This window comes from Scyliorhinus torazame, chromosome 16 (assembly GCF_047496885.1).
Source record: "Scyliorhinus torazame isolate Kashiwa2021f chromosome 16, sScyTor2.1, whole genome shotgun sequence".
NCBI lineage: Eukaryota > Metazoa > Chordata > Chondrichthyes > Carcharhiniformes > Scyliorhinidae > Scyliorhinus > Scyliorhinus torazame.
The window spans coordinates 107,396,428-107,408,451 of record NC_092722.1 but is presented as its reverse complement, the minus strand read 5'-3'; the positions used below and the strand labels follow the sequence as shown (position 1 = coordinate 107,408,451).

At 41.9% G+C, this 12,024-nt stretch overlaps 1 protein-coding gene across 6 annotated transcripts in view; it reads right to left on the bottom strand.

The window, feature by feature from the left end:
- The window catches only part of jmjd1cb (jumonji domain containing 1Cb), a 592,917-nt gene that overhangs the window by 94,325 nt on the left and 486,568 nt on the right, over positions 1-12,024 (bottom strand). For all 6 annotated transcript variants that reach the window (XM_072478811.1, XM_072478812.1, XM_072478817.1 and 3 more), the window contains 3 exons: positions 5,436-5,619; positions 3,771-5,335; positions 2,833-3,005 (listed from right to left, as the gene is read on the bottom strand). In XM_072478811.1, coding sequence (XP_072334912.1) covers positions 2,833-3,005; positions 3,771-5,335; positions 5,436-5,619 — 1,922 coding nt within the window. The remainder of the gene's footprint in view (positions 1-2,832; positions 3,006-3,770; positions 5,336-5,435; positions 5,620-12,024) is intronic.

The window sequence follows — 12,024 nt, the reverse complement described above, 5'->3', positions numbered from 1 at the left end:
ATACTGAAATTCAATTGAGAATGAATCCATGTGCCACACTGCATACAGAATTTGTATTTGACAGTTTACAGACATAGTGGGCGAAATTCTCCCCCAACGGCGCGATGTCCGCCGACTGGCGCCAAAAACGGCGCCAATCAGATGGGCATCGCGCCGGCCCAAAGGTGCGGAATGCTCCGCATCTTTGGGGGCCGAGCCCCAACATTGAGGGGCTAGGCCGACGCCGGAGTGATTTCCGCCCCGCCAGCTGGCGGAAATGGCTTTTGTTGCCCCGCCAGCTGGCGCGGAAATGCGGCGCAAGCGCGGGAGCGTCAGCGGCCGCTGAAAGTTTCCCGCGCATGCGCAGTGAGCCCCGATCGCGGGTCAGGCCACCGTGGGGGCACCCCCCGGGGTCAGATCGCCCCGCGCCCCCCCCAGGACCCCGCCCACGCCGCCTGGTCCCGCCGGTAAATACCAGGTTTAATTTACGCCGGCGGGACAGGCAATTTCTGGGCGGGACTACGGCCCATCTGGGCCGGAGAATTGAGCGGGGGGTCCCGCCAACCGGCGCCGCCCGATTCCCGCCCCCGCCCAATCTCCGGTACCAGAGACTTCGGCGGGGGCGGTATTCACGGCGGCCAACGGCCATTCTCCGACCCAGCGGGGGGGGGTTGGAGAATGATGCCCAGTGGGTGTGATTTTCCAACCATGCTGTGCCCAGTGCTGATCCCATTCTGCCAGGTGCATAGTGGGAGGCCAAAAACTGGTTTTGCGCCAGGCGCAAACGTGACGCAACTGAGACACCCAAGTCGACACAATCTGGATCCTGCACTCTCTTTTAATGAGCCATTGTGTAATTTAAGTATGCACAGCTCATTTAACGCTGCAATCCCCCGGCTCACGGTAGTCACTGGTCGCGCCTCAGGGCGGCGCAAATTAGTACTGGTCTCCAAAACCAGAGACCTGATGTGGAGCCCCTGGGTGGTCAGGGACAGGGCTGGGGACGGACAAACCCGGCACCTTAGTGGTGCCCAGGTGCTAAGTTGGCACTTCTAAGGGGTGAGGCCTGCAGGTGGCCATGCGCATGAAAGGGGGGGGGTCTTAAAGGTGGGGGGCCCTCAGCGACCACACTTTGGGGGGGGTAGATGGGTGTAGAATCGGGTCACCCAGATGCCTAGGTGATGTGACAGTGAGTGTGTGTCGGCCGGAGAGGGAATGTTTCACAAGGACTTTTACTAATTGGAGGAGGAGGGGGGGGGGGGAGGAGAAGAGAGAGAGAGAGAGAGAGCGCGAGAGAGAGAGAGGGAGAGAAAGAGAGAGTGAGAGAAGAATGTTGAGGGTTAGGGTGTCACCCATGTCTGCGGGGATCAAGATGTCCATGAATGGGTGTGTGTGGGAGACCCTCAACCTCAATTTGAGATCTTGGCACTCTTTAAAAATGGCGCCCGATCTCTGGGAGCCAGTCTTGCCAACGTCTTTAGTTCCGCACTGCAGAAGTGTAGGATTTTCAAGTGAGAAACTCTCCAAGCAAATGATTAAGTGTGAGTGAATACCGGTCTGGATCATGGCCAAAAACCCGGCGGGAATCACCCGCAAAACCCGCCCAAAATGATATTTTTTGGGGAGAATTGCACCTAGCATGTTATAACGTTTCCACGTAGAAATAAAGAACTTGCATTCATATAGCACCTCTCATGATTTTAGGTCATCCCAAAGCATGTCACAGCCAATTAAGTACTTCTAATGTATAGATAGACACTGCTGTAATAGAGGAAATGCAGGAGCCAATTTTCACACGATGAGATCACATAAAAAACAATGTGATTATCACCAGATAATCAGTTTATTCAGGAAAAAAAATCACTTTTAAGGATCCATTGATGCTATTATCCAGTAGAGAAACTGTCCGGATGTTGCACGAGAAATTACCTACTATGAGGTTATAAGTGGTCAACGTTATTTTTTAAAAAATAATAAATTGAGAGTACCCAATTCATTTTTTCCAATTAAGCGACACTTTAGCGTGGCCAATTCATCTACCCTGCACATCTTTGGGTTGTGGGGGCAAAGCCCACGCAAACATGGGGAGAATGTGCAAACTCGACACAGACAGTGACCCAGAGCTGAGATTGAACCTGGGACTTCGGCACCGTGAGGCAGCAGCACTAACCATTACACCACCATGCTGCCCTGGTCAACATTATTAAGGAGTAAAACAGGACAGCAACGTCAGTGCCACATATGCAGTTAGACACAGCAGTCATAAAGAAGTTGCCTGAGCTGGATACATACCCACGAGGCACAAGAGAAAAAAATAAAGGTTTCCTGTTCTTGTGTAAGTGAACTTTACGCTATGCTAAAAGTGAATCATTGCCAAACAATCTCCTTAGCACTAAAATTTTAAAAATCTGATATCCATTCCTTCTGATATTAATTATTGAAGGTATTAAGAATTCAGATAACTTTCTTTAAAGTTTGTTATTTGTCTCTTTCATCTATTTCTCTCTCAATTCCATCTTTATTTCCTTGTTTTTCTTCCGTCCTCAGTGAATTATTTGGCATTCTAACTTACACTTCCTTGTTTAGGCTGTGTTTCTCAGCAATTGGTTAAGGAGACATGCTGTTGTTTGTCCTGGTCACACAAGTCCAGATCTCCTGCGAATGATACCAAGCTAGTTTGGCTCTCTACTGCAGGTTGCAGTGCAAAGGCCATTTGGAAGTCTCAGTCTAAATGTAATGAATGGCTAGCTCTGTCTGTTTACTGCTGACAGCAAAATACAGGCAATTATTCTATCCTCCTATTTAGCACCACTCCCAAAATGTTTTAATTGTGTCACAGAAGGGAACGCTTACTCTTTCTGATGATCAACAGTTGCCTTTGACAAAGGTGGACTAGAATGAGAGGCTAATTTCAAGCGTCGATGAGGTTCAGCACTGGCAGGGCGGACAGGGATGTGGCTCAGTAACCCCAGACTGTCAGCTGAGGTCACAGTGGTATGCTGAGGTAGCCAAGGACTGGATGCATTCTGTTACAAAAACACAGATGGTTATACAAATGAATGTTACATTCTCTGAAGTTGACTGCAGAACCTTTGAATGCAATCATTTGCTCATATGCAAATACAATTTGTTTTTCACAAAATTAAAGCACCAATGACAACTAAAAACATACTAAAAATTAAAAGAATGCAACAATCCACAAAATATTTAGCCAATGAAAAGTAATTTCATTTAGTTACCCAGTTATTGCTCTTATCCAAGCTGTTTTTCAGTAATAAAATATTGACACGTTAACTGTACAATGATTTGCGGAATCTGTTAGACAACTCTAATCTCTGCCAAAGTGAGTCATTTAATTAGCAAAGAAAAAGCAAATTCACTTATGGTCTTCATGAACTCATACGAACATAAAAAAGGGCAAAGAATGTATCAACTAGTCCACTAATCTGTCCCCCAAGTAGGCCTCACTTCACTTTATTTTTAATGCAGTTTAAAATGAACAGCAATGCGAGAGAAAAAAAATCGGATTTTGTGATACAAACTGAAAAGTTAATAATTTTAAAATTTGGCAACCTTTATTTAAATACTTCACAGATCAGAAATTATTAAAATTGAGAATGTTTTTCTTGGCCTACTTCTCTCCATTGGTTACTATTCATCTCAATAACAGATCATTAGAAAAAACGTTATTTGAGCAATTTAAGCTAATATCTATTGTTCTTTAAAATTAAATAAGATTACAAACTCACAAATCCTCACATATTTACGATACAAAACATAAAGGAACATACCCTCCTCAAAGAAGCTTCAGTACTCAGAGGGTTTTCAGGATGGACCCACTTAGATGAGGTCATACTCAGACCTGGAGACAGATGAGTGCCATTTGGATACTGCCAGATTATAGGATACAGTCCAAGCTGGCTATAAGCAGATGGATGGGCCTGGCTGAGGAGCTGAGGTGAATGTTGCTGTAAAAACTGTTGCTGATGGTGTGCCAGTGTTAAGGGGTTTAAATTTCTTACATGCACAGAATCTAAATGTCCACACACCAAAGATGCTGATGGAACCCCAGGTAAGACTGCAGGAAGGTGATGGGAAGAGTGAACCGAATGAGGCAGGGCACTGCTGAGAACATGGGCATTATTTGTGGCAGAGGGCCGTGGTGAACCAGAAAGATGATGCGATGCTGTTCTTAGAACTGGATGAGAACTATTTGTGGTTAAACAAGATGAATGCGATGAGGTATGTAGGGGATGAAGATGCGGGTGGAAATATGGAGACAAAGGTTTAGTCCCTGTGTCTAGTCCAACTAAGGCTGGATCCCTGTAAACTGTAAAACGCTCATTCCTATCAACAATTAAAGGACTTTTTGTAGTTTCCACAACTGTCCTTGTAACCACATGTTGAAAGATGGATCTTGATGATTCATTTTTACATCTTGAAGTTGCCTTGGTGACAGAAGCAGTTGGGCTGCACGGATAAGAGATTTTAGGCTTTAACGTATCAAGTGAAGTGTTTGTTTTGCTTAGTTTATTGGTTTTGTTGGCAGCATGGTTACAAGCATTGGGCTGCAGTCCTGAGGCATCAGCTGTTTTTTCTTTTTCTGGTCTATTGTTAGTTTCACTAACAGTTGAGAATGTATTAATTTGAGATCTGACTTCACAGGTAATTTTGTTGTTCAGATGCAGATCTGCTTTGGATTTCTGAATAGCTGAAGTATGCTTGTTTATATTCAAATGTACTGGACTGATTAAGTTAATTTCTAGGTTCTGAGATGCAAGACTGTGAGAATGGATGTTGGCAATTCTATGATGCAAATTGTCAGATAAAGTTCCATTACTGATATCAGATATAGATTTCTGCACAGTTGCGTTTTTCATTGCATCTGGTGAGTGTTCTAAGCACACAGATTCACTTGTGGTTTTCAATTCTATAATGCACCCTCGAGTAATTTCATGTGATTTTATACTCTGCTGATGACCAAACTCTGTCCTTTGGAGGTCAATTTTCTTGTCAGCTGGTTCAAGCTCCTGCATTTCACTGTGCTTCTTAACCTCCTGCGTTTCATCACAGGGAGTTGAATTACCAAGTACCATTTGTTCCCCTGTTCCTGTGTGGAATTGGGATTCTCCTTCATCTTTAGTGTCATCTGATGTGATTTTGGTTTTCAGTTCCATTTCTGAACTTTGCTCAAAGGATGAATCCAAGATGACTTTATGAATAGAATTTTCAGACTCGCTGCTCTCAGTATCTGAGATATTATCGTCTTTCAGTCTTTCTAAAGTCGCTTGCTTTTCACCTTCTTCTTGCTTTCTCCTTTTATTAACAGACTGCTTTGTTTTGTTCTTTGAAGATTCTGTATGAAAAATATAAATTACATTATTCCCAGCTGCAATATTTCACAAATACTCACTGTGAAAAGAAACAATTAAAATAAAATACTTTGCCATTTTTACCTTCTTTTACAGGATTCTCACATTTGTCCTCTTTTATCTTATCTTCCTCTGGTATACTGCTATCTGATTCTTTCCTTTTGTTTGAACGATTGATCCTTTGCTGCTGTTGATTCTGCTTTCCTGATGTAATCTGGGAATTCATCATTGGTCGTGGACTATTGGCTTGTGCACGTGTATAATGACCCTGGATGCGGTCAAATAACAAATTGTAGCACATTTTTTAAAAAAGGTTTCAATAAGCTTCATTACATCTAAAATCAGAATATGCTCAATATTTTTGTGGAAGCCAGCAGAATGATTTTCTTTTTGCACATTTTACTTTTTTGTCTCCCAGCCAAATACAGAGAACAATTTATAGGTGTGATGCCATAGATATCCAATATTTCAAATTATATGAATAGGGAAACTGAATTCAAGAACGGAAAGAAGGTCAGAAAGATTGTTCAGGAGGTATCTGTAACAAAAAGATATCATGCTCTGGCCAACTGAAATTTCAGACAGTGCAGAGAAAAGGGTTGGCAATGAGCCAAAGGAAAGAAGCGAGCAAAGGACACAGACAGAGACTTTGGGAGGTGACATTTTGGTTTGTTGCTAGGAAATGTCCAAAGACAAAATTCTCAGGATTCTGAGTCACTTAACTGGAGCTAGAATGTGTAGTGAAAGAAAACGTTAGATGGGTGTCTTGAGAAAAAGCAGACAGCCAGTGGTAATAATCTAAATAGGATTTAGCACAACAAGGATAATCATACAGTGGGACTCAGAACGTGAATGTGCAAAATCACCTCAAAATTTAATGTTGGGTGGGGACTAATGACAATCCCACAATCCTGTGGGAGTATGAGCTTCCCCAATGAGGGGGGCGGAGAAACCATTAGTAAACTCCTAGTATAAATAAAGCTGGCCAGTTTAGGAACCAGAGGAAGGAGTGTGCAGCAAGGGAAGTTGCTGCTGCTGTTATATATATATGTTATTGTAAATAAATGTTATTACTTTGTATCCTTAAAACTCGTGCTGGATTCTTCGTGGCCCTCACAAAACTGGGAGTCATGAAGTAATGTACTTGGGCATACCTTCAGCGTTCCATAATGAGAAGCTAATTAAGGAACTTAGGTGATGTAAGCAAATGGCTCACAAACCGTTTAACAATAATCATGATACCATTTTCATTAGTAATTGGGATGGCTTATTTCATGGTAAAAACGATTGGTTTAGGAAATAGAGGTTGAACTTTTTTAGAATGAGAATGACAAGAACAGCAAGAAACTCAGATCATTGGAAACCACAAACTCGATTGAGGGGGATTTCTGAAAGCAGGAAAGCAACTAGATCTCACAGAGGGCTGAAAAAAGAGATGCTGTTGGATAAACTGGAGGTTAATAACCAAGTGAAATACTCAACTCAGTTTTCAGCAATATGCATCCTAGATCAGAAGCAGCAAGTCTTCATTAAGCTGCAGGTTTGCGTATCCAAGAAGCATATACAACAAAATGTCTGAACTCCTAAGCTATTCATAAAATCATAGAATTTACAGTGCAGAAAGAGGCCATTCGGCCCATCAAGTCTGCACCGGCCCTTGGAAAGAGCACCTTACCCAAGCCCACACCTCCACCCTATCCCCATAACCCAGTAACCCACCTAACTAGTTCTATTGCACTTAAAGGAAACTAGAACATAATAGGGATAATAGAAACATAATTGAATAGGTGAAGACAAACAACAAATATTATAAGTTGTGCAATAATGAAATATAGACAGGGGAAGAAACAAGAAAGCGGGAACTTGCACTTAAACAGCACCTTCATGACTATATGACATTCCAAATAGCTTCACAGCCAATGAATTACTTTCTAAACTGTTGCATTATATGAAAACACAACAACTAATCTGTACATAGCAGTGCCCCACCAATAACAAAGACCTAAATGAACATATAATTATTTTAATGAAGCTTGGTGAGGGATAAATGCAATCAAGGAGTTCCCCTGTTGTTTCCTGAATAGTGGTATAGTAATTGTTACACCCAGCTGAGATGATGGAAGAGTCTCTGTTTCATCTGAAACATGGTACCTCTGACAACATAGCACTCCATCAGCACTGCACCAAAATATCAATCTAAATCATGTCTACTTGGGACCACACTGCCTCATGTCTCTGGAGTGGGACTCGAATCATGACCTTCCATCTCAAAGGCAAAGAGTACTTACCACTGAGCTAAAGTTGATACCAAAATAGTGTAAGTTCTATATATAAGAAATACTGTGGGGATGTAGGGCAGTGAGGAAACAGTAAAGCAAGTAGATTCAGTAAAAAAGGGAATAGTAACTAACATAATTGATTGTTTAAACAAAGATCTCAAATTTCATTGAGGTTTACGATAGATTATCAGGTCAAAATAAGGAGAGAAGTTGCTCTGTGAAAAATTAATGTGAAAACAGGAAGGTTTTATTAACGGAGATTTCAAACAACTTGGCCATAAATTGTTAATTCAAAAATGATTTAGTCAAAAATAAAAAATGTATTGCAATATCATGTATTACTGCTCATAACCAATATATCAAGAAAATAGCAAGAGCCAGTTTACAGATTACCAGTTTTCAGATTAATTTGGTAATTTATTCTAGAATCCGAATAGCAAGAGTGAAATTTGGGAAGTGCTTGGGAATAGGTGAGATATTATGTATTATGTATTAGATTGGCAATAAGGTAGCAAATACCAACGTTCAAAAAAAAATGTACAAGTCTATTTCATGCAACTGGAGTCCCATCAATTATGAGAAAAAAATAATGGAATTGATCAGGGTTAAACTTGAAAATGATAGTATAGTTACAGTAAATAAAATCCAGCATGATCTAAAAAGGGCAAGACCCTGACTGACCAAACTCCACAACTTCTTCTGAGGCAGTGTAGTCCCAAGTAGACATTGAATATTTACACTTCCAAAAAGCCTTCAACAACAATCCTCTCAAAAGGCTGAATGCAAAACTGAAAGCAGTGAGAATTTAAGGCAGAAACTGAATTATTTTCATGGGACAATTAGTGATTGGAAATTTGCAACCAGTCTGCAATACAGAAACACAATAACAGTAGGTTGAAACATGATAAAAATGTTGTGGAAGGCTGGGTTGGCTGGGTTGTATGTTCAAGGCTGAGATAGGCAGATTTTTAATCAGTAAAGGAATCAAGCATTATGGGGATAAGGTAGGATTGTCATTTCAGATCAGTCATGATCTCATTGAAAGGCGGAGCGGACTCAATGAGCCGAATAGCCTACTTCTGCTCCTACCTCGTGTGGAAGGAGACCTAACCAAAACTTAGGAATAGGAACAGAATACAAACAGTATCATCATAAATTATATACTGCCTTTAACATAATAAAATTTCCCTAGGTGCTCACAGGAGCATTATAAAAAAAGACACCCAGCCACTGAATGAGATATCAGGTCAGGAGACCAGAAGTTCAATCAAAGGGGTAGGCTTAAGGAGTACCTTAAAGGAGAAAAATGAGGTAGAGGGAATGAGAGGTAGAGGGAGGAAATTTCAGATGACAGGGCTAACAATTGAAGGGACAGCCACCACTAGTGTAGCGATTAAAATCGGTGATGCTCAATAGGCCCGAATTAGAGAAGCACAGATAAGTTGGAGGGTTTAGTGCTGGAGGAGATTACAGAGAAAGGTGGGGTACAGGGTATGGGCAATGGAAGAATTTGAAATCAAGTTGAGAATTTGAAAACCAAGCCATTGCTTAACAGTGAGCCAATGTAGGTCAATGACCACAGGGGAGGGTGAATAGGGCTTGGTGGAAGTTAAACCACAGGCAGCAAAGTTTTAGATTACTTTGAGTTTACAAACATAGCTTCTGGGAGGCCAGCCAGGAGAACTTGGAATGGTCAGGTCTAGATGTAACAAAAACATGAATGAGAATTTCAGTGTAAACTGAGAAAGGGGCAAAGTTGGGTTATGCTGCGGAGGTGAAAGTAGGTGGTCTTAATGATGTTGCAAATATGTGGTTGGAAGCTCACCTTGGGGTCAAATATGACACCAATGTTGTGAACAATCTGCTTGCATGCTCGGCAGTTGCTTGGGAGAGAGATGGAAGTAGCTCGGGAATGGAGTTTAGACCGAAAACAATGGTTTTGCTCTTCCCAATATTTAGTTGGAGAAAAATGCTGTTTATCCTGTAGTGGATGTTGGATAAGCAGTCTCATAATTTAACAACAGTGGTGATGAAGTAAAGCCTACTTCAGAATACATGTGAAAATTAATGCTGTGCTTTTGGATGATGTCACCAAGGGGCAGCATGTGTTTGAGGGAAAGAGGCCAGGATAGATCCTAGGGCCCGCAGGAGGTAGCAGTGTGGGACCGGAAGAGAAACTATTACAAGTGTTTCTCTGAATGTGATTAGGTAGATTAAAATGGAACTAGGTGAGATAAATCCCACCCAGCTGGACAACAGTTGAGAGGCTTTGGAAGAGGATGGTGTGATCAACTGTATCAAAAACTGCAGAGGTCAAAAAGGATGAGAAGGAACACTTTACCTTTCTCACATCTCGATAACGAGGACTCCTACATCAGACTCCTATTCATTGACTACAGCTCCACCTTCAACACCAAATTCCCAGCCAAACTCATAACAAAGCTCCAAAATCTAGGACTTGGCTCCTCTCTCTGCAACTGGATCCTCGGCTTCCTGACCCATAGACCACAATCAGTAAGGATAAACAATGCTATCTCCTCCACGATAGTCCTCAATGCAAGGCTGCGTACTTAGCCCCTCTATTATACTCCTTATACACACACATCATTGTGGCAGAATTTCTCCAACTCCATCCACGTGTTTGCTGATGACATGACCATAGTGGGTCGGATCTCAAACAACGATGAGTCAGAGTTCAGGAGGGAGATAGAGAAACTAGTGACATGATGCAACTGCAACAATTTCTCCCTCAATGTGAGCAAAAATCTCTCCCACCCGGGTTATTCTCTCTTCCATCGGGAAGATACAAAAGTCTAAGAACCGCACTAACATATTCAAAACAAGCTTCTTCCCCGCTGTTACCAGACTCCTGAACGACCCTTATTGACTGAACTGATCTCTCTACGCATCTTTTCTACTGTTGTAGCACTATACTCCGTATGCTTCACCCGATGACTATGTATTTACATTGTGTATTTATCGTATGTCCTATGTTTTTTTCATGTATGGAACGATCTGCCTGGACTGTATGCAGAACAATACGTTTCACTGTACCTCGGTACACGTGACAATAAATCTAAATCAAAGTCACCAATAACATCCTATTAGATTGTTTTGGTACTCTGGCAGGGATGAAAAGCTCATTGAAGGGATTAAAATGTGGAGTTCAAGAAAAGGTGAGCATGGATTTGGGGGATCAACACATCCCGAAAAGAAAAGTGATGTTGAAGATGGGGCAATGTTTTGCAAGGATGGTGGGGTCAAGAGTTGTTGCTTTTTTGAGGCAATCAGTCATGATGTCAGTGAACGGCAAAGCAGATTCAATGTGCTGAATGACCTTCTTCTGCTTCTACAACTTTGGGGAGCGTTGATGACAGCAGATTTAAAGGAAAGAGGGACCACAGCAGAAGAGAAAGAACCTTAACAATATCAGTTAACAACAGCGACCAGGAGAGGAAGTTAGGTGATCAGCAGCTAGATGGCAATAGGGTTAAGGTCTCATTGACAAGGTAAAAGTGCATGAGAAAAATAGGAGAGAAACTAGAAAGGGAGTTCAGGGTTAGGGCCGCAGAGAACTTTCAAAGAAGTTTGGCCAGATGGGCCAGTAGAAGGGAGGGACACAGCAGAGCAGATGTTTCAATGCCAGTGACAAAGTCATCCACGAGCTTTTCATGTTATTGGTTGGAGGTGAGGTTATAGGAGATTGGGGAGAGGGGTTTAAAACAATGGTTAACAGTACAGAAAAGAAGCCAAGGGTTATCTTTGCGTTTCAGGATAATCCTGGACTATTGAACAGTTTTAGCAGTCAAAGTTGTCTGTCATAACCTTTCAAATGCATCCTTTGGACCCAAGGCAGAACAGCCAGTGTGAGAAAGAATAGTTCTAGAGCATCAAAGGTGGAGGAGATGGTATGGTTGAGCAGAGCAGTAGCTTCGTAGAAATATTGTGATGATCTGTGTAATTTCTTTTTTTTTTAAATTTAGAATATCCAATTAATTTTTTCCATTTAAGGGGCAATTTTAGCATGGCCAATCCACCTAGCCTGCATATCTTTGGGTTGTGGGGGCGAAACCCACGCAAACACGGGGAGAATGTGCAAGATCTGTGTAATTTCTGGCACAACTCATCAGTTACATCATTTCAGGAAATTCCCGATCATTATGACCCAGACCTTATGAGCGACAGGAGTGATTTCCATATTGCCACTCTGTGCAAAACTTCCCCTGATTCAATGCTGCTGCATATTTCTAATGGGAACTTCCAAGCCCAGCTTCTACAGAAACGTGCAGCGCCCATCTGAGAAAATAGATTTGGGGGATGACATGACACAACCTATTGTTTTACGGCATTAGCTGATCTCTATGGTAAATTTTAATGTCCAAAGTCTGTGAAAG